The sequence below is a fragment of the Hyla sarda genome, chromosome 4 (genome assembly GCF_029499605.1).
Source record: "Hyla sarda isolate aHylSar1 chromosome 4, aHylSar1.hap1, whole genome shotgun sequence".
Classification (NCBI taxonomy): domain Eukaryota; kingdom Metazoa; phylum Chordata; class Amphibia; order Anura; family Hylidae; genus Hyla; species Hyla sarda.
This window is the reverse complement of record NC_079192.1, coordinates 355,193,319-355,221,074: the sequence shown is the minus strand read 5'-3', so window position 1 is coordinate 355,221,074 and position 27,756 is coordinate 355,193,319. Positions and strand designations below refer to the sequence as shown.

The following is a 27,756-nucleotide window of genomic DNA, read 5'->3' as shown; positions in this document are numbered from 1 at the left end:
CAGTTTTAGCTGCGGCAGAAAATTTGCCGCAGCTCAGACTTGCAGCCGGATACTTACTGTAAACCTCCGCCCATGTGAATGTACCCTGTACGTTCACATTGGGGAGGGGGAACATCCAGCTGTTGCAAAACCACACTCCCAGCATGTACGGTCTATCAGTGCATGCTGGGAGTTGTAGTTTTGCAACAGCTGGAGGCTCCGTTTTGGAAACAGTGGCGTACCAGACGTTTTTCATTTTTATTGGGGAGGGGAGGGAGGCTGTGTAGGAGTATGTGTATATGTAGTGTTTTTTACTTTTAATTTTATTTTTTTCTTAGTGTAGTGTTTTTAGGGTACAGTCACACGGGCGGGGGTTCACAGTAGTTTCTCGCTGGCAGTTTGAGCTGCGGCAGAAAATTTGCCGCAGCTCAAACTTGCAGCCGGATACTTACTGTAAACCTCCGCCCATGTGAGTGTACCCTGTATATTCGCATTTGGGGGGGGGGGGGGGAGAAACATCCAGCTGTTGCAAAACTACAACTCCCAGCATGTACGGTCTATCAGTGCATGCTGGGAGTTGTAGTTTTGCAACAGCTGGAGGCACACTGGTTGTGAAAAACTGGTTTTGCAACCAGTGTGCCTTCAGCTGTTGCAAAAGCTACAACCCCCAGCATGTACGGACAGCGGAAGGGCATGGTGGGTCTTGTAGTTATGCAACAGCTGGAGGCATACTACTTTGGCTGGGGATGGTAGTTATGCAACAGCTGGAGACACACTGGTTTGCTACTTAATTAATTGCAAAACTACAACTCTCAGCAGTCACCGACAGCCAACAGGCATGCTGGGAGTTGTAGTCATGCAACAAGCAGATGCACCACTACAACTCCCAGCATGCACTTTAGCTGTGCAAGCTGGGAGTTGTAGTTATACGTAAGGGAATGCTGGGAGTTGTGGTGGTCTGCCTCCTGCTGTTGCATAACTACAGCTCCCAGCATGCCCTTTTTGCATGCTGGGAGCTGTTGCTAAGCAACAGCAGGAGGCTGTCACTCACCTCCTGCTGCTGCTCCACGCCGCATCAGGTCAGTCCCTCGCCGCCGCTGCTCCTGGGGCCCCGATCCCAACATTAACGCCGTGGATCGGGGTCCCCAGCACCCGGGGTGCACGTCCCGCACCCGTGCTCCAGAAGAGGGGCGGAGCGGGTCCCGGGAGTGACACCCGCAGCAGGCGCACTGATTGGTCATCCGGTAAACCGGCCGACGAATCAGGGCGATCGTGAGGTGGCACCAGTGCCACCTCACCCCTGCAGCCTATGGCTGTTCGGGGCCGTCTCTGACAGAATTGACCAGCCATCGCCGACATGGGGGGGGCATAATGGTCCCCCCTCTGGGCGATATGCCGCGATGCCTGCTGAACGATTTCAGCAGGCATCGGGCACAGACTCCCCTCCGGCTAGCGGCGGGGGGCCGGGAATGGACAGGACGTACTCCTACGTCCTCGGTCCTTAAGGACTCGGAAACGGGGGCATAGGAGTACGTCCATTGTCCTTAAGGGGTTAAAGGGGTACTCCGTTGGTTAATTTTTTTGACTATATGGCATCTTCTTTGTAAGTTTAGTTTTTTTGCAATATACATGTGTTATATGTTTTGGCAGCATGTGTGTGTTTTTCTTACCTGTTTGTTGGGCAGGAAGTTCTGTAGTTCTGAGGGTTTTCTTTTACCGTTGTCCACAGTTCTGAGTCTGTTGTGGACAAGATGTCACAGCCTTTTTTTTTTGTCTGCATAAGAAAAATAAGCCACGCCCCCTCATCTCATCCAGCTGAGTACACAGCTCCTCACCTCCTCTCCCCCCCTGCTCTGTATTCTAAGGATGCAGGTCTGCGCAGGAGAAGAAACACAGAGAAGAGAAGTGTTATCTGAAGGGGAGGATGACAAGGTGCATGAACTGGGGATATATGGACTGCAGGGGAATAAATCTCATACTGGGAATGATCTCTATGGGGGAGATTTATCAAAACCTGTGCAGAAGAAAACTTGCCCAGTTGCCCATAGCAACCTAGCAGATCGCTTCTTTCATTTTTCACAGGCCTTCATAAAAATGAAAGCAGCAAGCTGATTAGTTGCTATGGGCAACTGGGCAAGTTTTCCTCTGCACAGGTTTTGATAAATCTCCCCCTATATGTGAAGGGGACGGACGGACTTTTGAATGACACATGCTGGGAGTTGTAGTCCCTGTTGTGTGTGTGTGTATGTTAGTGTTTACAATCCAGTGTGCCTCCAGCTGTTGCAAAAATACAACTCCCAGCATGCCCTGACAGACTTTGGGCATGCTGGGAGTTGTAGATTTGCAACAGCTGGAGTTACACTGGTTGGGAAACACTGTTCTAGCCTATTCAGCATACACATCATGTTACACCAGTGTTTCCCCACCAGTGTACCTCCAGCTGTTGCAAAACTACAACTCCTATCATGCCCAAAGGCTGTGAGGGCATGCTGGCAGTTGTAGTTTTGCAACAGCTGGAGGCACCCTGGTTGGGAAACACTGGTGTATACCCTACAGAGGTGTGGTGAACTACAACCCCCAGGAGACTACAGAGGCAGCATGCTGGTGTTATACCACAGACTGAAGACTCCAGAATGACGCATGCTTTTGTGTGTGTATGACAGTGTATCCCAACAAGGCTGATTATATTAGTGTGCTGTGTATAAGGGGGCTGACCCGGGAAAATAGTAGGATGGGTAAAGGGCGGAGCAAACAAACAAAAAAAAAAAAAGGGAGCCGCCCCAAACCAGCAAGGCATGTGCCATGCTGGGATTTGTAGTTTTCAGCACAGCAAGAAGCAGGAAATAGAACTAAAGATAGGAAAACAAAGTGGGGGATAAAAAGACAACAAAGAACGGAAATAGAGTAGGCTAAACAACAAGAATAGAAATGAAACAAAACAAATTGGGTAAGTCAAAAACGGAAAAACACGTTGACCACCAGAGTATCCCTTTATCAGTTGGGCAGAGGTTCTTTTCATTCAATTCTGTTCCCCTTCTTCTCCAAACGTACCTTTGCTCATTCCGCCCCAAAAGTTCAAATTTAACCTCATCGTCCACAGAACTTGTTTCTAAAATGCATCAGGCTTTTCTATATGTTCATTTGCAAAGTTCAAACACTGATTTTTGTGGTGAGGACGTAGAAGAGGTTTTCTTCTGATGACTCTTACATGAAGACCATATTTGTGCAAGTAGCTCTTTACAGAAGAATAGTGTACCACAACTCCAGTGTCTACCATATCTTTCCGGAGGGATCGTGCAGTCAAACGTGGGTTTTCAATTGTTTTTCTCACGAACCTGCGAGCTGTTCTGTTTGATATTTTCTTGGTCTTCCAGATCTTGCTTTAACTTCCACTGTTCCTGATGACTGCCATTTCTTAATTACATTCCGAACAGAGGATATTGACATCTGAAAACGTTTTGCTATCTTCTTAAAGCCTTCTCCATCTTTCTAGACAACTGCTTAGAAGAACCCATGGTGCTGATTGTTGGGGCAAGGTCAGATGAATCTGGGCATTTAAAACCTTTGAGATTGACATCACCTGATCTTCCCAGATGATGATTGAGAACAATCCATGACACTGGCAGGTCTCAGCTTTGCAAAGGGTGCAGTGCATGCCATAAATTCTGCAGGGTGCCATTTTTTCGTTTTTGGTTATTTTGAAAGTGTAAATGATGGAAAGAAAATCAAAATTTTGTTGACATATTATAAGAATGTCTAATCTGTAATTTGATGCCTTTTGGAGGTTTTTCCATTTTTCCTTGGCTTCTTTATGCACATTAATACAATTTTTTACCTGTGGTGCCCAAACTTTTGATCCCCACTGTAGGTATGGACCCCCGCGGCGCATATATATATAAAATGTATTTTCCCTCGCAGCGCTATCATAAGCCCCCAGCGCTATGAATGAAAAGTATTCTATTAGCAGTGCATTGGGCCGGCCGGCCTGATGCGCTGCTGAAAGAATACTTGTCATTCTTAGCACTGCGGCTACATATGTACATAGAAGCACGGTGGGGGCCAGATAACGCTATATGTTTGGCCCCCTCAGCCCTTCTAGAATCATATGCCTCCGCAGCGCTATGAATGCAAAGTATTCTAACAGCAGTGCATCTGGCTGTTCCGGGCGTCAGGAGATACAAATTGCACATCCCTAAAAGGATCGATTCAAAAATATTTTCAGTATCACCAAATGAAATATTGCGATAATCGTGCAAATCTATTTTTTTCTTACATCCCTAATACTGAGAAACATATATAAACATTATTCATTTTCTGTGATATGGCAGGTGCACTTTGAATTAAAAAAACTGGAATTTACTTTTCATTGGCTGCCTGAGACATTGTACATGTTTTTCTGCTGTGACACAAACTGTGTATTTAACCCCTTAAGGACGCAGGGTTTTTCCGTTTTTGCATTTTCCTATTTTCCTCATCACCTTCTAAAAATCATAACGCTTTCAATTTTGCACATAAAATTCCATATGATGGCTTATTTCTTGTGCCACCAATTCTACTTTGCAGTGACATTAGTCATTTCACCCAAAAATCCACGGCGAAACGGAAAAAAAAATTAATTGTGCGACAAAATTGAAGAAAAAATGTCATTTTGTAACTTTTGGTTGCTTCTGTTTCTACGCAGTTCATTTTTCGGTAAAAATAACACCTTATCTTTATTCTGTAGGTCCATACGGTTAAAATGATACCCTACTTATATAGGTTGGATATTGTTGTACTTCAAAAAAAAATCCTAACTACATGCAGGAAAATTTGTTTAAAAATTCTCATTTTCTAACCCCTATAACTTTTTTATTTTTCTGCCTACGTATCGGTCACTTTTTGCGCCGTGTTCTGAAGTTTTTATCAGTACCATTTTTGTATTGATTGGACTTAATCACTTTTTATTCATTTTTTCATGATATAAAAAGGGACCAAAAATACACTATTTTGGACTTTGGAATTTTTTTGCGCGCACGCCATTGACCGTGCGATTTAATTAACTATATATTTTTATAGTTTGGACATTTCCACACGTGGTGATACCACATATGTTTGTTTTTATTTTTATTTACACAGTTTTTTTTTTATGGGAAAAGGGGGGGCGATTCAAACTTATTAGGGAAGGGGTTAAATGACCTTCACTTTTTTTTTTTTTTTTTTTTTTTTTTTTTTTTTTGCAGTGTTCCCATAGGGACCTATAACACTGCACACACTGATATCCTATGCTGATCCCTACAAAGCCATGGCTTTGCACGGATCAGTGAGATAGGGGCTTGATTGCTCAAGCCTGTAGCTCAGGCTTGGAGCAATCAATCGACGATCGGACGCCGCGGAGACAGGTAAGGAGACCTCCGCCTGTGTCCCAGCTGATCGGAACATCGCGATTTTATCGCGATGTCCCGATCAGCCCGACTGAGCTGCCGGGAAGTGTTTATTTTCGCTTTCAGACTCTGCTGTCAACTTTGATCACCGCGTCTGAAGGGTTAACAGCGCGTGTCACAACGATCGATGCCGCGCGCTGTTAGCCCAGCGTCCCGGCTGTGATTAGCAGCCGGGACTGACCCGGTGTGATGCGGGGTCACGGCGTGACCCCTATTTAAACACCGGGCGTACACTGGGACCGTACGTCCTTAGTAGTAGTTGATGACAGGTACTCTTTAACCTCTTAACACCCCTCCGGCCCTTTTTTACGAGCTTTAAAAAGCTCTGTATTATATCTTCCCCCCCCCGCAGACATTGTGGGAGCTCCCTGCAGGAGAATGTGGGCATGACATCACTGAAGCCTGCGAGAGCTTTGCCTCACCATGCCCAGCACACACTTCCTGAGTTTGGTCTCCTGCCAGGCCGGGAGGAGACCAAACTAACTGACTTACACAGGAAACAGAATGGAGCCACCTAGTGGTCATTTTTAAATCACATTAAAAACATAAAGGTTAATCAATAGGTAATAATAGAACACAGACCTAATAATATCCGCAGTGACAATAAATAAGCCCAATCTCCTAAAACACAACATACAAAGTATCCAGGTTCTCTGCAAAATATGCATATTTTGCTGAGAACCTGGATACTTTGTATGTAGTGTTTGAGGACATTGGGCTTATTTATTGTCACTGCGGATATTATTAGGTCTGTGTTCTATTATTACCTATTAAGTGTGACCCATATTTCCAGTATCTATCATTTATATTGTGTCTTGGTGTTTGGGACTGCCTCCATTCTCCCTTAGGGGCTATGTAATTAATAAAAGATATTTGTGTAGTCATATATTCCTATTCTTGGTGTGCATTATTATAGTTGCTAGCCTGTTTTCTTTAGTTTCTTCGTATCATGTTATAGCAACTGTTGGCATCCAGTGAGTATTTATGGTGTCAGGTGGGGTCCGTCTTTGTATCCATATCTTAAGTGCATAGTGGCATACTTTTTTATGGCTTTTTGGTTTCTATTCTTAATCAAAAATCAGCACTAGTGTTCGGTGCAGTGCATGTGAATTAGGGATCGACTGATATAGATTTTTTTAGGGCCGATACTCTGTGGAGGTTAGGGCCTATAGCCAATAACTTATACCGATATTCTGGTATAAGTTATCGGCTATTTATCCCCCCCAACGACACCGCTGCAGATCATTGATCTAAAGCGGGCGCTTTAAATCATTGAACTGCAGTGGCTTTTGCGGTGCCAGAGACCGCCACCAGCTTCTCTCCCCCTGCCCGTCCTGTTGTCCTCCTGAGTCCTATCACCGCACCAAACCGCGTTGCACCCCCCACCGCACCACCCCGGCCAGAGACCGCCGCTGCCCCATTGCCTCCCCCATTCCCGGTTTTATAATTACCGGGGTCCGCACTACTTCTTCTGGCTCCGGCAGCGTCCTCCTGCGCTATCACTGTGCACACGGACGGTGACGTTGCATTGAGGACGTCACTCGTCATTGCGCAGCACACAGCGTAACACAGGACACCGCAGGAGCCAGAAGTAGCGTGGACCCTGGGCCCCAGGAACAGGTAATTATAAAACCAGGAATGGGGGAGGCAATGGGGCAGCGGCGGTGGCGGTCTCTGGCCGGGGCGGTGCTTTGGTGGTGGGTGCGTAGCGGTGTGGGGGTACCAGTGGTGCAGTGGGCGGTGCGGGGCATTATCGGATTATCGGCAAGGTAATTGCCGATACCGATAACGTCCAAAATCATGTATTTCGGCCGATAATATCGGCCAAACCGATAATCGGTCGATCCCTAATATGAATGTGATTTTTTGCAGAGCCATGTAGACGGTCTGTTGGTACGTAATTCTATAATAAGTTGATTATTATGACTAGGGTGGATGTTGGTAGGAATACATGCTGGGTTTAGATGTTTTACTTTTGTGTTTGTATGTTTTCTGTTTCCCTGTTAGCTGGTACCTAGGTACTTGAACTTAACCTTTGGAAATCTGTACTGCTACCTCTGTATAGTTATCCCATGTTTGTACTGCCAATGGTCGTTCTTTTTTTCAATAAAACATAAAAAAAAAAAACGTTGATTATGGTGTGTGTGTGTGTATATGTCTATCTATATATATTTGTAGAGTAGTTAGGAGTAGCCGTGTTAGTCCAGTGATGCAAAAAGCAATATCGTCTGTAGTTGCAGTATCTTGTAATACCTTTTTTATTGGACTAACAAGATTTTGTAGACAAGCTTTCGGGATTCCTCCCTTTATCAAGTCATAAGCATTTCTGAGCATTTCTGTGGAGAATGGACATTAAGTTGGGCCATAAATTGTATAGCTATAGGACAATAGATACAGATAAGGATGAGGGGGGGGGGGGGGCTGGAGAGCAGAGGTGAGAATGGTGATTACGCTGGACAGAGGAGAAAGGACAATTATACTGTACTACAGAACCATATACTGAAGATAAGACTTAGACAGGGGAGGGGGAGCAGGGGTGTAATGGTGTTAGAGCAGGGAGAGGGAAGACAGTTTAGCAAAGGTTATAGGAAATTTTGATAATGGGATAAGAGACTTAAATCCACATTAAGTCCTCTGTTCTTGGAGTCATAAACAACTATCATTTTCAAATGTCTTTCTTTCCTGGGTGTTCTTGAAGTTTCCTTTCAGGATCTTGATTTTGAGGTCCTGTAGGGAGTGACCTGTTTGGGTGAAATGGTGTCCAACTGGGGTGCAATAGTCCTTTTCTCTATGGTTGTTGATGGACGATCTGTGGAGGTTCATCCTTTTATTGAGTGGCTGACTGGTCTCACCAATGTAACATCCCAGCTCACACTTGGTGCATTGTATCATGTAGACTACATTCTCTGTGGTGCAGGAGTATTGTCCTTTGATGTTGTATGTCTTGTTGTTGTGAGAGGCCTCAGAATTTGTGCAGATGTGTTGACAGAGTTTACAGCGTGGTTTGGTGCAGGGTTTGGTCCCATTGTCTGTATCTGATGTTTCTGTGGGTAGTTTCCTGTTGATCAGCTTTTGTTTTAGGTTGGGTGGTTGTCTGAAGGCCTTGATGGGTGGTTCAGGAAAGATTTGCTTTAACACCTCATCTTCTGCTAGTATTGGCTGCAGGTTCTTGATGATTTTGCGTATTTCCTCAAGGGTGGGATTGTATGTGGTTACCAGTGGTATGCTTGATGAGGTTTGTTTCTCTCTGTATTGCAGCAGGTGTTCCCGTGGTGTTTGAAGAGCAGAGTGGATTTTCTTATGGATGGTCCTTGGTTTGTAACCTTTTTGTTTAAATTTCTCAGCTAGCGTTTGTAGACGTGTGTCTCTGTCATCAGGGTTGGAGCAGATGCGGTGGTACGTGATGGCTTGGCTGTATATGATGCCCTTCTTGGTGTGGGACGGATGGGAACTTGAATTGTGTAGATAGCTGGATCGGTCTGTGGGTTTTCTATATACAGATGTCTGTATTGTGTCCTTGTTTATAGTTACAGTGGTGTCCAGAAAGTTTACACTTTCTGTAGAGAAGTCCATTTTGAGTTTGATGGATGGATTAAATGTGTTGAAGGCATCATGAAATTGTTTGAGTTTATCCTCTCCTTCAGTCCAAACAATGAAAATATCATCGATGTATCTGTAGGGTTTGTGAATTTGGGTATTCAGGAATCGCTCTTCAAGGTCAGCCATGAACAGATTGGCATAATGTGGTGCCATCCTTGTCCCCATAGCAGTTCCCATCATCTGTAGGTATATTTCACTGTTGAAGCTGAAGTAGTTGTATGTGAGTGAATTCTATAAGTTTGGTGATGATCTGAGGGCTGTATATCTGGTTGTGGATCTGGGAGGAGAGGAACAGTGAGCAGGCCTCAATTCTATCTCTGTGTGGGATGTTACTATACAGAGATTCTACATCCATTGTTACATGGTAACCATTGTAACTATAAACAAGGACACAATACAGACATCTGTATACAGAAAACCCACAGACCGATCCAGCTATCTACACAATTCAAGTTCCCATCCGTCCCACACCAAGAAAGGCATCATATACAGCCAAGCCATCAGGTACCACCGCATCTGCTCCAACCCTGATGACAGACACACATCTACAAACGCTAGCTGAGAAATTTAAACAAAAAGGTTACAAACCAAGGACCATCCATAAGAAAATCCACTCTGCTCTTCAAACACCACGGGAACACCTGCTGCAATACAGAGAGAAACAAACCTCATCACGCATACCACTGGTAACCACATACAATCCCACCCTTGAGGAAATACGCAAAATCATCAAGGACCTGCAGCCAATACTAGCAGAAGATGATGTGTTAAAGGGGTACTCCGGTGAAAACCTTTTTTCTTTTAAATCAACTGGTGCCAGAAAGTTAAACATATTTGTAAATTACTTCTATTAAAAATCTTAATCCTTCCAGTACTTATTAGCTGCTGAATGCTACAGAGGAAATTCCTTTCTTTTTGGAACACTAATGACATCACGAGCACAGTGCTCTCTGCTGACATCTCTGTCCATTTTAGCAACCGTGCATAGCAGATGTATGCTAAGGGCAGCAAGGTGGCTCAGTGGTTAGCACTGCTGCCTTGCAGCGCTGGGGCCTTGGGTTCAAATCCCACTAAGGACAACAATAAATAGAGAGTTATTATTATAATGACGTCAGCAAAGAGCACTGTGGTCGTGATGTCATCAGAGAGAATTCCAAAAAGAAAAGAATTTCCTCTGTAGTATTCAGCAGCTAATACGTACAGGAAGGATTAAGATTTTTTAGTAGAAGTAATTTACAAATCTGTTTAACTTTCTGGCACCAGTTGATTTAAAAGAAAAAAGGTTTTCACCGGAGTACACCTTTTAAAGCAAATCTTTCCTGAACCACCCATCTTGGCCTTCAGACAACCACCCAACCTAAAACAAAAGCTAGTCAATAGGAAACTACCCACATAAACATCAGATACAGACAATGGGACCAAACCCTGCACCAAACCACGCTGTAAACTCTGTCAACACATCTGCACAAATTCTGAGGCCTCTCACAACAACAAGACATACAACATCAAAGGACAAAACTCCTGCATCACAGAGAATGTAGTCTACATGATACAATGCAGCAAGTGTGACCTGGGATGTTACATTGGTGGGACCTGTCAGCCACTCAATAAAAGGATGAACCTCCACAGATCGTCCATCAACAACCATAGAGAAAAGGACTATTGCACCCCAGTTGGACACCATTTCACCCAAACAGGTCACTCCCTACAGGACCTCAAAATCAAGATCCTGAAAGGAAACTTCAAGAACACCCAGGAAAGAAAGACATTTGAAGCCAAAATGATAGTTGTTTATGACTCCAAGAACAGAGGACTTAATGTGGATTTAAGTCTCTTATCCCATTATCAAAATTTCCTATAACCTTTGCTAAACTGTCTTCCCTCTCCCTGCTCTAACACCATTACAACCCTGCTCCCCCTCCCCTGTCTAAGTCTTATCTTCAGTCTATGGTTCTGTATTATAATTGTCCTTTCTCCTCTGTCCAACGTAATCACAGTTCTCACCTCTGCCCTCCAGCCCCCTCCCCCCCCCCATCCTTATCTGTAGTCTATCGTCCTATAGCTATACAATTTATGGCCCAACTTAATGTCCATTCACCACATATGTTGTTTTAACCCCTTCATATTTTGTGAGATGGAACGTGTTTTCTCCTTGTGAGCTCAGAAATGCTTATGACTTGATAAAGGGAGGAATAACGAAAGCTTGTCTACAAAATCTTGTTAGTCCAATAAAAAAGGTATTACAAGATACTGCAACTACAGATGATATTTTGCTTTTTATATATATTTGTCATATATTTGTGTTCTCCTCCTTCCAAGGTCCTCTACAAAACCCAATGATGTATTCATCACAGCAACCACGGGTACAGGCTTCCGGTTCAGCACTTCAAGGCACATACGCTCAACAAATGACAGTGAAAGCTCCTCAGCAAGCAGGTCCTGGACTATATAACTATGGTGTATCTCAGCCTGCTCCACAACCAGGAATTCATCAGGGATCTGTCCAGGTTTTCAATACACCACCCATAGGAACATCGCCAGAACTAACTGCTGCAAGTGCAGCATCTTCACCAAAAATGCCCCCTCCCCCTCAGAACTTGGTTGGATTACCAGCATCAGTAGGAAGCAGCCATCCTCATGGAAGCCAGTCAAGCTGGCAGTATTTTCCAACACCGTTAAGTCAAGGACAGGCTTACCCTATTACCAATCATCTGTCGTCTACAGAAGGAGCGGTCCCTGCCCCACCACCAACACTAGGAAATTCACTGCCAGCCACTACTCAGCAGTATGGAGCTTCTTGTGCTCTTCCATCTCCTCAAAACAGTTTTATGGTTCCAGGTAGTGTATGAAATCTGCATGTGCATGTGTATGCTTGTGGTAGTTTATTTATATTTGGTCATCCATTTATTTATTTTTACTAAACTTTAATGTTAAAGTAGTGCTGAGCGGTATGACCAAATATGGATATCACAGTATTTTTCCAAATGATGGCGGTTTTTTGGTATTTAATGGTATTTTTTTTTCACTCATTCCAAACTTCAGTAGTATAGCTGTTTTAAAATTTAAATGACCACTTTAATTGGCTCATCTAGCCATTTACATATATGCTGCAGGTCCAGACTGTCTGTGGCATCGTTTGATGTGTATGAATTCAATTTACAGTGGCCCTTGATAGACCACTGTATGTGTGCACTAATTAAACCTAATGTCATTGTAACTGAAGGTACTACTGAATGTGTATTCACTTTTTAGTTGAGAGCAGAACTAAGTGCATGCTTTCCTCATTTGAATGTAGAGGAGATTGAGGTAGATGTATCTAGTAAGATTCTCTTTTTTGCCTATAGCAACCAATCAGACCTTGACTGTAAACTCATGTTTTGCTATACACATGATTGTTCCCTTTTGTGTGTATTGGAACTAAACATAATACACACATAATGTCACACCAAACTCCAAAAATGGGCTGGACAAAATTATTGGCACCATTAAGTTTAATATTTGGTTGCACACCCAAAAAACTAAAATCAGCCGCTTCCTATAACCATCAATAAGCTTCTGACACCTCTCAGTCGGAATGTTGGACCACTCTTCCTTTGCAAACTGCTCCAGATCTCTTATTGGAAGGGCGTCTCTTCCCAACAGCAATTTTAAGATCTCTCCACAGGTGTTCAATGGGATTTAGATCTGACTCATTGCCGACCACTTCAGAACTCTCCAGCCCTTTGTTGCCATCCATTTCTGGGTGCTTTTTATGTATATGTTTGGGGTCATTGGAGGACATGTATCAAAGAATTTACACTGTTTTTGTGTGTAAATTCTTGTGCAAAATTTTGCGCAAGCAGTTTTTTGCGTCTTTTTTTTTTGCATATATTCTGATAGAGCATTTCCTCTTGATGTCGCGATATGGGGTACCTTGGAGGGACATCTATAGTAGGCACAGATTTATTAACTGCATACTTTTCCTTTACACCCCAAAATTTTCCGCAAGTACCTTTTTTTTTTAACCCAAATATAAGCTGTCTTGGACTGCACTTAGGGAGATGTCTAAATCATCCATGTCCTTATTAAGAGCGGGTTGCGGAGATTACTCTGCTTCTGCCACTAGTCAGATTATATTACATTAGTATTACTTGCATCCCAGTTCTTAAGGATGCAGGGTGTACATGTACGCCCTGGTCCCGTTACTGGCATTTAAAACATGCTCACGGGCTGAGCGTGCGTTAACCCCTTAACGACGCAGGACGTATATTTACGTCCTGCGCCGGCTCCCGCGATATGAAGCAGGGTCGCGCTGCGACCAAGCATCACATCGCGTCGGTCCCGGCGCTCATCAACGGCCGGGACCCGCGGCTAATACCACACATCGCTGATCGCGGCAATGTGCGGTATTAACCATTTAGAAGCGGCGGTCAAAACTGACCGCCGCTTCTGAAGCGAAAGTGAAAGTATCCCGGCTAGTCAGTCGGGCTGTTCGGGACCGCCGCGGTGAAATCGCGCCGTCCCGAACCGCTTACAGGACACCGGGAGGGCCCTTACCTGCCTCCTCGGTGTCCGATCGACGAATGACTGCTCCGTGCCTGAGATCCAGGCAGGAGCAGTCAAGCGCCGATAACACTGATCACTGGCGTGTTAATACACGCCAGTGATCAGCATAGGAGATCAGTGTGTGCAGTGTTATAGGTCCCTATGGGACCTATAACACTGCAAAAAAAAAGTAAAAAAAAGTGTTAATAAAGGTCATTTAACCCCTTCCCTAATAAAAGTTTGAATCACCCCCTTTTCCCATAAAAAAAGTGTAAATAAAAATAAACATATGCGGTATCGCCGCGTGCGTAAATGTCCGAACTATAAAAATATATCATTAATTAAACCGCACGGTTAATGGCGTACGCGCAAAAAAAATTCCAAAGTCCAAAAAAGCGTATTTTGGTCACTTTTTATACCATTAAAAAATTAATAAAAAGTGATCAAAAAGTCTGATCAAAACAAAAATCGTACCGTTAAAAACTTCAGATCACGGCGCAAAAAATGATCCCTGTACGTGGAAAAATAAAAAAGTTATAGGGATCATGTAGTTTTCCTGCATGTAGTTATGATTTTTTCCAGAAGTACGACAATATCCAACCTATATAAGTAGGGTATCATTTTAACCATATGGACCTACAGAATAATAAGGTGTCATTTTTACCGAAATATGCACTGCGTAGAAATGGAAGCCCCCAAAAGTTTCAAAATGGCGTTTTTTCTTCGATTTTGTCGCACAATGATTTTTTTTTACCGTTTCGCCGTGAATTTTTGGGTAAAATGACTGTCACTGGAAAGTAGAATTGGTGACGCAAAAAATAAGCCATAATATGGATTTTCAGGTGGATAATTGAGAGGGTTATGATTTTTAAAAGGTAAGGAGGAAAAAACGAAAGTGCAAAAACGGAAAAACCCTGAGTCCTTAAGGGTTTAAACTCGGTGGGACCCAGGGTTAATGCCGGTCATGGCGGCATCTAAAATGAAAGTGAAACGATCTCAGCAAAGTTGATGAAATAACGGTGTCCCGATCAGCTGAGAGGACGCGCCTCGCTGTCTGAACGGTGCTCCACTGATCTAGGAAGCATCAGCAGGGTGGAACAGCATAGCACCGATAACACTGATCAATGCTACGCTGTGGTATAGCATTGAACAGCATATGAAATCAAAAGATTGCATTGTATAGCTCCCTATGGGGGCTAAAAAAAAAAGTAGAAAGTGTCAAATAAAAAGTTAATGTGAATAATCCCCTCCCCTTATAAAAGTTAGAATCGCCCCCCCTCCCCCCCCCCCCTATTTCCTATGTTTTAAATATAAGGTTAGCTAAATTGTACGGATTGTAAATTGTAATTGTGCCATCGGCTGTCCGGGCTTGCTGGGAGTTGTAGTTTTGAAACCTCCGGAGGTCCGCAGGTTGAAGACCACTGCGGCCTTCGACATCATCCAGCCCCCTCTCACCCCCCTTTAGTTCTGAGTACTCACCTCCGCTCGGCGCTGGTCCGGTCCTGCAGGACTGTCCGGAGAGGAGGTGGTCCGGTGGGATAGTGGTTCCGGGCTGCTATCTTCACCGGGGAGGCCTCTTCTAAGCGCTTCGGGCCCGGCCTCAGATTAGTCACGTTGGCTTGACAACGACGCAGAGGTGCGTTCATTGCCAACGTACTTCTGCGTCATTGTCAAGGCAACGCCTCTATTCCGGGCCGGAAGCGCGGAGAAGAGGCGCCCCCGGTGAAGATAGCAGCCCGGAACCACTATCCCACCGGACCACCTCCTCTCCGGACAGCCCTGCAGGACCGGACCAGCGCCGAGCGGAGGTGAGTACTCAGAACTAAAGGGGGGTGAGAGGGGGCTGGATGATGTCGAAGGCCGCAGTGGTCTTCAACCTGCGGACCTCCGGAGGTTTCAAAACTACAACTCCCAGCAAGCCCGGACAGCCGATGGCTGCCCGGGCTTGCTGGGAGTTGTAGTTTTGAAACCTCTGGAGGTCCGCAGGTTGAAGACTACTGAGGGCGAATGATGAGAGAAGAGGATGATGAAGGGGGGGGGGGGGTTGTGGGATGATGACAAGAGGATGATGAAGGGGGGGGGGGGGTGGGATGATGAAGGAGGGATGTGTGGGATGATGACAAGGGGATGATGAAGGGGGGATGTGTGGGATGATGACAAGGGGATGATGAAGGGGGGATGTGTGGGATGATGACAAGGGGATGATGAAGGGGGGATGTGTGGGATGATGAAAAGGGGATGATGATGATGAGGATGTTAATGACGGGTCTGGATGATGACAGGGGGGGATGATGTATTTCCCACCCTAGGCTTATACTCGAGTCAATAACTTTTCCTGGGATTTTGGGTTGAAATTAGGGGTCTCGGCTTATACTCGGGTCGGCTTATACTCGAGTATATACGGTAATATACCATGAAAAAATTAACAAAATAAGCTCAGCAAAACAAAAATGGTGCCAATAAAAGCTACAGGCCAGGGCGCAAAAAATTAGCCCTCCTATAGCCCCGTATGTGGGAAAAAAGGAGACTGAAGATGACCATTTTAAACATTCTAATTTTGGTGTATGTAGTTAAAAAAAAAATGTTTAAAGTAGTAAAATAAAACCTACATAAATGGGGTATCATTGAAACCGTATGGACATACAGAATACAGATAAGGTGTAATTTTTACCAAAAAAGTGCACTGTGTAGAAACGGAAGCCCTAAAAATTACAAAATTATGTTTTTTGTTTTTTTTCACTAAATATCAAATTTTTTTTTTGTTTCGCCTCAGATTTTGTTATAAAATGAGTGATGTCATTACAAAGTACAAAAGTGGGTTGTCAGTTCACCTAGGCATATCCCGACACCATTTTTTTTAAGACAGAGTACGAGCAACGAAACTTTTTCTTTACCGATATTTTTTTTCACGTCACAGGTCTTTTTTTTAAATGGGGAAAAAGGGATTCAATTTTTTTTTTTTATTAGAGGAAAGGCTTTTTTTTTAAATTTATATGAAATGTTTAATTTTATTTAAAAGGGGCTGGGGTGATTCAATGGTCCGATCATCCAGAATGGCAGACGGAGGTCCCCTCACCTGCTTCCGCTGCCTTCCACGGGTCTTCTTCTCTGGTCTGAGATTGCGCAAACCAGAGCATATGATGACCGATAACACTGATCAGTGCTATGCACAGCACTGAAAAGTATTAGCAAACAAATGATTACTATAAATAGTCCCCTAGGGCAGGGGTCGGCAACCCGTGGCTCCGGAGCTGCATGTGGCTCTTTTACACCTTTGCCGCGGTGTGAGGTGAAAAAGGGAGGGGCAAGTTTTCCGAAGCTACAGCGGGGAGGATCGAGGGCAGAGCCATGGGTTTGATTTTTTCACCGCACGTCTGCAGATAATTTAGCAACGCCCCCTCACGGAGGATGGAGAGCGCGAGAGCGCAGCTCTGCATAATACAAGGAGACAGTGGGAGAGTGGGGACGGACACAGCTCCTCCCTCCCCTTCTCTGTACACACAGGACCTCATTTTTCACGGGGAGGTTTCATGTTTGCACAGGGGAAACACAGAGCGGGTGAGGGGAGAGGAGACATACTGCATTGCAGGGGCTGGGGAAGATTTCTATGTGTGAGGAGACATATTACACAGGCTGGGGATGTAAAGACTCCAGGGGAATAAATATCATACTGGAAATGATGGGGGGGGGGGGGGACTGCTGAATGACACATGCTGGGAGTTGTAGTCCCTCTTATGTGTGTGTATGCCAGTGTTTCCCAACCAGGGAATGCTGGTAGTAGTTTTGCAACATCTGGAGGCACCCTGGTGTATGAACTGCAACTCCCAGGAGATTACTGATAGAATAGAGGTGTTGGTGAAATACAACTCCCAGGAGACTACTAAGATACAATAGAGGTGTTGGTGAACTACAACTCCCAGGAGACTACTAAGATACAATAGAGGTGTTGGTGAACTACAACTCCCAGTAGACTACAGATGCAGCATGCTGGTGTTATACCACAGACTGAAGACTCCTGAATGACACATGCTGGGAGTTGTAGTCCCTTTTGTGCGTGTATGCCAGTGTATCCCAACCAGGGCATCAGAGGGGAGGAGGGTTTTGCGGCTCCCAGTTTTTTTTTTCCCTTCAGAAACTGGTCCAAGTGGCTCTTTTTGTCTTAACCCCTTAAGGACCAGGGTTTTTTCCGTTTTTGCATTTTCGTTTTTTGCTCCTTGCCTTTAAAAAATCATAACTCTTTCAATTTTGCACCTAAAAATCCATATGATGGCTTATTTTTTGTGCCACCAATTCTACTTTGTAATGACCTCAGTCATTTTGCCCAAAAATCTACGGTGAAACAGAAAAAAAAAATTGTGAGACAGAATTGAAAAAAAATATGCTGTTTTGTAAATTTTGGGGGCTTCCGTTTCTACGTAATACATTTTTCAGTAAAAATGACACCTGATATTTATTCTGTAGGTCCATACGGTTAAAATGATACCCTACTTATATAGGTTTGATTTTGTCGTACTTCTGGAAAAAATCATAAATAAATACGTTTAAAATTGTCATTTCTGACCCCTATAGCTTTTTTATTTTTCCGTGTATGGGGCAGTATGAGGGCTCATTTTTTGCGCCGTGATCTGAAGTTTTTAACGGTACCATTTTTGCATTGATAGGACTTATTGATTTTTTACTTTATTCATTTTATTCATTTTTTCATGATATAAAAAGTGACCAAAAATGCACTATTTTGGACTTTGGAATTTTTTTGCACGCACGCCATTGACCGTGCGGTTTAATTAACAATAGATTTTTATAACTCGAACATTTGCGCACACGGCAATACCATATATTTTAATTTTTATTTACACTGTTTGTTTTTTTTTTATGGGAAAAGGGCGGTGATTCAAACTTTTAATAGGGAAGGAGTTAAATGATATTTATTCACTTTTTTTCACTTTTTTTTTTTGCAGTGTTATTAGAGATGAGCGAACTTAGAGTAAATTCGATTCGTCGCGAACTTCTCGGCTCGGAGTTGATGACTTTTCCTGCATAAATTAGTTCAGCTTTCAGGTGCTCCGGTGGGCTGGAAATGGTGGATACAGTCCTAGGAGACTCTTTCCTAGGAATGTATCCACCTTTTCCAGCCCACCGGAGCACCTGAAGGCTGAACTAATTTACGCAGGAAAAGTCATCAACTGCCGAGCCGAGAAGTTCGTGACGAATCGAATTTACTGTAAGTTCGCTCATCTCTAAGTGTTATAGCTCCCATAGGGACCTATAACACTGCACACACTGATCTTTCACATTGATCACTGGTTTCTCATAAGAAACCAGTGATCGATGATTCTGCCGCTTGACTGCTCATGCCTGGATCTCATGCTCTGAGCAGTCATTCGGCGATCGGGCAGCGAGGAGGCAGGTAGGGACCCTCCCGCTGTCCTGTAAGCTGTTCGGGATGCCGTGATTTCGCCGCGGCTATCCCGAACAGCCCACTGAGCTAACCGGTATGGTTTCAGTTTCACTTTAGACGTGGCGTTCAACTTTGAACGCTGCGTCTAAAGGGTTAATAGCGCGCGGCACAGCGATCAATGCTATTAGCCACGGGTCCCGGCCGTTGTTAGAGGCCGGGCCAGACCCGCTATGACACGCCGTGGCCCCGCGTTATAGATCGGGAGCGGACACATGACGTTCCAGTACGTCATGTGTCCTTAAGGGGTTAAAGGTTGCAGACCCCTGCCCTAGGGGACTATTAAAGTGTAAAATTTTAAAGTAAGAAAAGGGGAAAAAACATAAAACTTGGAAAAATCCACTCCCCCAATAAAAATGTAAATTGTCCCAGTTTCCCTATTTCACCCCCCCCAAAAAGTGTAAAAATAAATGAAGACATTTATAAACATATTTGGTATGGCCGCGTGCGTGAATATCCGAACTATTAAAATATAATGTTAATGACGGTGAACTGCATGAACGTCAAAAAAAATCCAAAATTGCTGCTTTTCTAAAACATTTTATTCCCCAAAAAATAGTATTAAAAGTTTTATATATGCAAATATGGTATCAATAAAAAGTACAGATTTTGGCGCAAAAAATGAGCCCTCATAACGCTGCTTATACGGAAAAATAGTTATGTCTTCAAAACAGAGGGATCTTAAACCTAATAATTTTGTTAAAAAGTGAGAATTTTTTTTTTTTTTTAAGCGCAACAGTAATAGAAAAGTATGTAATCATGGGGTAAAATTTTAATCGTATTAACCCAAAGAATAAAGAACATTGAATTTTTACCGTAAATTGTACGGCGTGAAAATGATGAAATCTTCCAAAATTTGCTAAATTGCGTTTTTCTTTTTAACCCCTTAACTACGCAGTACGTAAATGTACGTCCTGGTGAGCTGGTACTTAACGCACCACGATATACATTTACGTCCTATGCATAACCACGAGCATAGCAGCCAGGGCCCCGCCCATAATGGTGGACATCCGCGATCGCACGGATGTTCGCCATTCACCCCTCATTACAGCTTTGCCAACACAAAAATGGATGATCGGATCGCCTGCAGCGCTGCGGCGGCAATCCGATCATCCAGCATGGCAGCCAGAGGTCCCCTCACCTGCCTCCGCTGCCTTCCATGGGTTTTCTGGTCTGCGATCGAGCAGACCAGAGTAGAAGATGACCGATAATACTGATCAGTGCTATGTCCTATGCATAGCACTGAACAGTATTAGCAATCGAATGATTGCTATAAATAGTCCCCTATGTGCAAAAATAAAAAAAATAAAAAAATAACAAAATGTGAAAAAAAACCTCCCCCAATAAAAACGTACATTGTCCCATTTTCCCGCTCAAACACCCAAAGAGTGTAAAAAATAAAATAAAATAAAATAAATAAATATATATATATATATATATATATATATATATATACATACATACATACATACATACATACATAGCAACAGAAGAATGCAGCAGCACACTGCCAGTACAAGGATATAGGTGAAACATGAATATGCAGTTAAAACATGGAGAGCTATACAGCTATGGTGTAATAGATGCAAATGTAAAACTATGAAATAGTGAGGCACTTAGCTCGCAAAATAGCTTTTTTTTTTTAATAACATTTTATCCCAAAAAAAATTAATAAAAAAAGTATTAACCCCTTAAGGATCAGGGTTTTTTCAGTTTTTGCACTTTCATTTTTTGCTCCTTGCCTTTATAAAATCCTAACTCTTTCAATTTTGCACCTAAAAATCCATATGATTGCTTTTTTTTTGCACCACCAATTCTACTTTGTAATGACGTCAGTCATTTTGCCCAAAAATCTACGGTGAAATAGAAAAAAAATCATTGTGAGACAAAATTGAAAAAAAAAAAAACGCAGTTTTGTAACTTTTGGGGGCTTCCGTTTCTACGTAGTACATTTTTCGGTAAAAATGACACCTTATCTTTATTCTGTAGGTTCATTTTTTTTATTCATTTTTTCATGATGGAAAAAGTGACCAAAAATGCACTATTTTGGACTTTGGAATTTTTTTGCGCGTATGCCATTGACCGTGCGGTTTAATTAACAATATATTTTTATAATTCGGACACTTCTGCACGCGGCGATACCACATGTTTATTTTTATTTACACAGTTTGTTTTTTAAATGGGAAAAGGGGGGTGATTCAAACTTTTATTAGGGAAGGGGTTACATTTTCAATGATCTTCTACATTAATCAATGGTTTCTCATACTAAACCATTGATCGATGATTCTGTCACATCACTGTTCATGCCCGGATCTCGGGCACTGAGCAGTCATTCGTCGATCGGACAGCGAGGAGGAAGGTAGGGAACACTTCTGCTGTCCTACAGCTGTTGGGGATGCCGCAATTTCGCCGCGGCAGTCCCGAACAGCCCGCTGAACTAGCCGGGGGTAGTTTCGTTTGACTTTAGACGCGGCGATTAACTTTGAACGTCACGTCTAAAAGGTTAATAGCGGGCCCAACACGCGTTATAGAACAAGAGCAGACTCAGGGCATACAGGTACGCCCTTGGTCCTTAACAGGTTAAATACTCCTTAGCAAATGTTTGAAATTGTTCACTGAGTACATTTGTTCCTTTAAGAGAAAGATGCAAACCATCTTTTTTGTACAGTTCCTTTCTATTCAAAGTAGAGCTATCACGAGACACAAAGCAAAGTCCTTGCTCTGGACACCATTTACTAAGCCATAAGTTGAACTAGGGCTGGGAGGTATACCGGTTCATACCGAATACCGAAATTTTTGTGCTGCACAACATTCATTTTTCCCAAACCGCAATACCGGTTTGGCCCCTCCCCCCTTGCGAATGAATGAATTATCAGCCGCAGCGCGCTGTCCCCACATGTTTCCGCACGCGACGATACTTTATATATTATATATTTTTTTTTTTATTTACAATGTTTTTTGTTTTTGTTTTTTTTTATGGGAAAAGGGGGGTGATTCAAACTTTTAACCCCTTAAGGACTGAGCCCTTTTTCACCTTAAGGACTCGGCCATTTTTTGCAATTCTGACCACTGTCACTTTAAACATTAATAACTCTGGAATGCTTTTAGTTATCATTCTGATTCCGAGATAGTTTTTTCGTGACATATTCTACTTTAACATAGTGGTAAGATTTTGTGGTTACTTGCATCCTTTCTTGGTGAAAAATCCCCAAATGTGATGAAAATTTTGAAAATGTTGCATTTTTCTAACTTTGAAGCTCTCTGCTTGTAAGGAAAATGGATATTCCAAATAATTTTTTTTAAATTCACATATACAATATGTCTGCTTTATGTTTGCATCATAAAATTGACGTGTTTTTACTTTTGGAAGACATCAGAGGGCTTCAAAGTTCAGCAGCAATTTTCCAATTTTTCACAAAATTTTGAAACTCGCTTTTTTTTCAGGGACCAGTTCAGGTTTGAAGTGGATTTGAAGGGTCTTCATATTAGAAATACCCCATAAATTACCCCATTATAAAAACTGCACCCCCCAAAGTATTCAAAATGACATTCAGTCAGCGTTTTAACCCTTTAGGTGTTTCACAGGAATAGCAGCAAAGTGAAGGAGAAAATTCAAAATCTTCATTTTTACACTCGCATGTTCTTGTAGACCCAATTTTTGAATTTTTGCAAGGGGTAAAAAGGAGAAAATTTTTACTTGTATTTGAAACCCAATTTTTCTCAAGTAAGCACATACGTCATATGTCTGTTAATTGTTCGGCGGGCGCAGTAGAGGGCTCAGAAGGGAAGCCCCTATTGTGCCAAAACAGCAAAAAAACACCACATGGCATACCATTTTGGAACCTAGACCCCTCGGGGAACATAACAAGGGGTAAAGTGAACCTTAATACCCCACAGGTGATTCACGACTTTTGCATATGTAAAAAAAAAATATGGGGGTGAAAAGTGCTCTGCTGGCGCACTACAGGTCTCAGAAGAGAAGGAGTCACATTTGGCTTTTTTGAAGGAAATTTTACTCTGGGGGCATGCCGCATTTAGGAAGCCCCTATGGTGCCAGAACAGCAAAAAAAAAACACATGGCATACTATTTTGGAAACTAGACCCCTCGGGGAACGTAACAAGGGGTTAAGTGAACCTTAACACCCCACAGGTGTTTCACTACTTTTGCATATGTAAAAATTTTTTTTATTTTTTTACCTAAAATGCTTCTTTTCCCAAAAATTTAAAAAAGCAGAAAATACCCCCCAAAATTTGTAACACAATTTCTCCCGAGTACGGCGATACCCCATATGTGACCTTGAAATACGACAGGGCTCCAAAGTGAGAGCGCCATGCGCATTTGAGGCCTAAATTAGGGACTTGCATAGGGCTGGACATAGGGGTATTCTACGCCAGTGATTCCCAAACAGGGGGCCTCCAGCTGTTGTAAAACTCCCAGCATGCCTGGACAGTCAGTGGCTGTCTGGTAATACTGGGAGTAGTTGTTTTGCAACAGCTGGAGGCTCCGTTTTGGAAACCGTGGCGTACCAGACGTTTTTCATTTTTATTGGGGTAGGGTTATGTGTATATGTAGTGTTTTTTACTTTTTATTTTATTTTTTGGTAGTGTAGTGTTTTTAGGGTACAGTCGCACGGGTGGGGGTTCACAGTAGTTTCTCGTTGGCAGTTTGAGCTGCGGCAGAAAATTTGCCGCAGCTCAAACTTGCAGCCGGATACTTACTGTAAACCTCCGCCCATGTGAGTGTACCCGGTACATTCACATTGGGGGGGGGGACATCCAGCTGTTGCAAAACTACAACTCCCAGCATGTACGGGCTATCAGTGCATGCTGGGAGTAGTAGTTTTGCAACAGCTGGAGGCGCACTGGTTGTGAAACACATAGTTTGATGACAAACTCAGTGTTTTGCAACCAGTGTGCCTTCAGCTGTTGCAAAAGCTACAACCCCCAGCATGTACAGACAGCGGAAGGGCATGCTGGGTCTTGTAGTTATGCAACCGCTGGAGGCATACTACTTTGGCTGGGGATGCTGGGGATTGTAGTTATGCAACAGCTGGAGACACACTGGTTTGCTACTTAACTCAGTGTGCCTTCAGCTGTTGCAAAACTACAACTCTCAGCAGTCACCGACAGCCAACGGGCATGCTGGGAGTTGTAGTTATGCAACCAGTAGATGCACCACTACAACTCCCAGCATGCACTTTAGCTGTTTGTGCAAGCTGGGAGTTGTAGTTATACAACAGCTGAAGGTACACTTTTCCATAGAAAAAATGTGCCTCCAGCTGTTGCAAAACCATAAGTCCCAGCATGCCCATAAGGGCATGCTGGGAGTTGTGGTGGTCTGCCTCCTGCTGTTGCATGACTACAGCTCCCAGCATGCCCTTTTTGCATGCTGGGAGCTGTTGCTAAGCATAGGCAGGAGGCTGTCACTCACCACCAACGATCCACGCTGCAGGTCAGTCCCTCGTCGCCGCTGCCGCTCCTGGGGCCGGATCGGGGTCCCCAGCTCCCGGGGTGCACGTCCCGCACCCGCTCACGTCTAGAGATGAGCGAACTTACAGTAAATTCAATTCGTCACGAACTTCTCGGCTTGGCAGTTGCTGACTTTGCCTGCATAAATTAGTTCAGCTTTCAGGTGCTCCGATGGGCTGGAAAAGGTGGATACAGTCCGAGGAGACTCTTTCCTAGGACTGTATCCACCTTTTCCAGCCCACTGGAGCACCTGAAGGCTGAACTAATTTATGCAGGATGGGTCATCAACTGCCGAGAAGTTTGTGACGAATCGAATTTACTGTAAGTTCGCTCATCTCTACTCACGTCCTCCGGAAGAGGGGCGGAGCGGGTTGCGGGAGTGACACCCGCAGCAGGTGCCCTGATTGGTCTGCCGGGAAACCGGCTGACGAATCAGGGCGATCGTGAGGTGCCACCAGTGCCACCTCACCCCTGTTGGCTATGGCTGTTCGGGGCCCTCAGAGACGGCCCCGAACAGCCTGTAATTCCGGGTCACTGGAGACCCGATTGACCCGGAATCTGCCGCAGATCGTTGGACTGAATTGTCCAGCGATCTGCGGCCATCGCCGACATGGGGGGTCATCATGAGTAGGATTTTTTAATAGAAGTGATTTACAAATCTTTTTAACTTTCTGGCACCCGTTGATTAAAAAAAAAAAAGCTTTACATGGGAGTACACCTTTAACCTGTTAATATTTCTGGCACCAGTTGAGTTAAAAAAAAGAAAAAAAAAAAAAAGAAAAAGTTTTCCACGGGAGTACCTCTTTAAAATTTTTATATAAGCAAATATGGTATCAATAAAAAGTAAAAATCATAGCGCAAAAAATGAGCCCTCCTACCACCGCTTATACAGAAAAATGAAAAAGTTATAGGTCTTCAAAATAGGGGGATTTTAAACGTACTAATTTGGTTAAACAGTTTGCGATTTTTTTTTTTTTAAGCGCAACAGAAATAGAAAAGTATGTTATCATGGGTATCATTTTAATCGTATTGACCCAAAGAATAAAGAACGCGTCATTTTTACCGTAAATTGTATGTCGTGAAAACTAAACCTTCCAAAATTTGCAAAATTGTGGTTTTCTTTTTAATTTCTCCACACAAATAGTATTTTTTTGGTTGTGCCATACATTTTATGATAAAGTGAGCGATGGAATTACAACGGACAACTGGTCGCGCCAAAAAACAGCCCTCATACCAGTCTGTGGATGAAAATATAAAAGTTATGATTTTTTTGAAGACAAGGAGGAAAAAACGAAAACTTAAAAATTAAATTGTCTGAGTCCGTATGGACTTAACCCGTTCAGGACCAAGCCCATTTTGGCCTTAAGGACCAGAGCGTTTTTTGAACATCTGACCACTGTCACTTTAAACATTAATAACTCTGGAATGCTTTTAGTTATCATTCTGATTCCGAGATTGTTTTTTCGTGACATATTCTACTTTAACATAGTGGTAAAATTTTGTGGTAACTTGCATCCTTTCTTGGTGAAAAATACCCAAATTTCATGAAAAAAATTGAAAATTTTGCATTTTTCAAACTTTGAAGCTCTCTGTTTGTAAGGAAAATGGATATTGCAATTTTTTTATTTTTATTATTCACATATACAATATGTCCACTTTATGTTTGCATCATAAAATTTATGAGTTTTTACTTTTGGAAGACACCAGAGGGCTTCAAAGTTCAGCAGCAATTTTCCAATTTTTCACAAAATTTCAAACTCTCTATTTTTCAGGGACCAGTTCAGTTTTGAAGTGGATTTGAAGGGTCTTCATATTAGAAATACCCCACAAATGACCCCATTATAAAAACTGCACCCCCCAAAGTATTCAAAATGACATTAAGTCAGTGTTTTAACCCTTTAGGTGTTTCACAGGAATAGCAGCAAAGTGAAGGAGACAATTCAAAATCTTCATTTTTTACACTCTCATGTTCTTGTAGACCCAATTTTTTAATTTTTGCAAGGGGTAAAAGGAGAAAATTTTTACTTGTGTTTGTAGCCCAATTTCTCTTGAGTAAGCACATACCTCATATGTCTATGTGAAGTGTTTGGCGGGCGCAGTAGAGGGCTCAGAAGGGAAGGAGCGACAAGGGGATTTTGGAGAGAACATTTTTCTGAAATGGTTTTTGGGGGGCATGTCACCTTTAGGAAGCCCCTAGGGTGTCAAAACAGCAAAAAAAAACAAAAAAACACATGGCATACCATTTTGGAAACTAGACCCCTTGAGGAACATAACAAGGGGTAAAGTGAACCTTAATACCCCACAAGGATTTCACGACTTTTGCATATGTGAAATTTTTTTTTTACCTAAAATGCTTGGTTTTCCAAAAAATTAACATTTTTAAAAAGCGTTAAAGCAGAAAATACCCCCCAAAATTTGAAGCCCAATTTCTCCCGATTCAGAAAACACCCCATATGGGGGTGAAAAGTAATCTGCTGGCGCACTACAGGTCTCAGAAGAGGAGGAGTCACATTTTGGCTTTTTGGAAGCAAATTTTGCTCTGGGGGCATGCCGTATTTAGAAAGCCCCTATGGTGCCAGAACAGCAAAAAAAAAAAAAAAAAAAACACATGGCATTACATTTTGGAAACTAAACAGGGGAAAGTAACAGTGTTACAGTGAGTACTTACACCTCACAGGTTTTTTTGCACTATATTGATAGTGTTACCCCAAATGTTTCATTTTCACATTGGGTAATAGGGCATAAGTCCCCCAAAATTTGTAGAACAATTTTGTCTGAGAAAATAAATACCCCATATGTGGATTTAAATTGCTCTGTGGACGCACTGCAATGCTCAGAATGGAAGGAGTGAAAATTTTGTTGAAATTGAAGTCGGGGGTCATGTGCATTTATAAAGCCCCCAACAGCAAAAAAAAAAAAAAAAACACATGTGACACCATTTTAGAAACTACACCCCTCAATGAACGTAACAAGGGATACAGTGGGAAATAATGCCTCACAGGTTTTTTGAAAAGTGGGCTTAAATTGAAAAATTAGACTTTTTTGCACTAAAATGCTGGGGTTACACATTTTTTTACATTTTCACAAGGGGTAATATGAGGAATTGGGTTACAAATTTTGGAGGGCTTTTTCCCCTTACTATGAAAATACATCCACATATGGGGTAACGTGCTGGACGGGCGCACAACAAGGCTCAGAAGTCATAGAGATCACTTTGTATTTGAGGCCTATGGCATATCAGTAGCTGACGTTTACATACATTCCGAGGAAAATACAAAAATGAAACACCCACATGTGACACCAGTACAG

General features: G+C 42.9%; 1 protein-coding gene across 9 annotated transcripts in view; it reads left to right on the top strand.

Moving 5' to 3' along the window:
• Nucleotides 1–27,756, top strand: part of SEC24A (SEC24 homolog A, COPII coat complex component) — a 916,567-nt gene that overhangs the window by 107,600 nt on the left and 781,211 nt on the right. For 6 of the 9 annotated variants that reach the window (XM_056516616.1, XM_056516615.1, XM_056516614.1 and 3 more), the window contains exon 2: nucleotides 11,319–11,837. The exons of 2 other annotated variants lie outside the window; for them this stretch is intronic. In XM_056516616.1, the coding sequence (XP_056372591.1) occupies nucleotides 11,319–11,837 (519 nt within the window). Of the gene's footprint in view, nucleotides 1–1,795; nucleotides 1,912–11,318; nucleotides 11,838–27,756 lie in introns of those variants that run through there. One more of the 9 variants, XM_056516611.1, reaches the window with a different exon arrangement.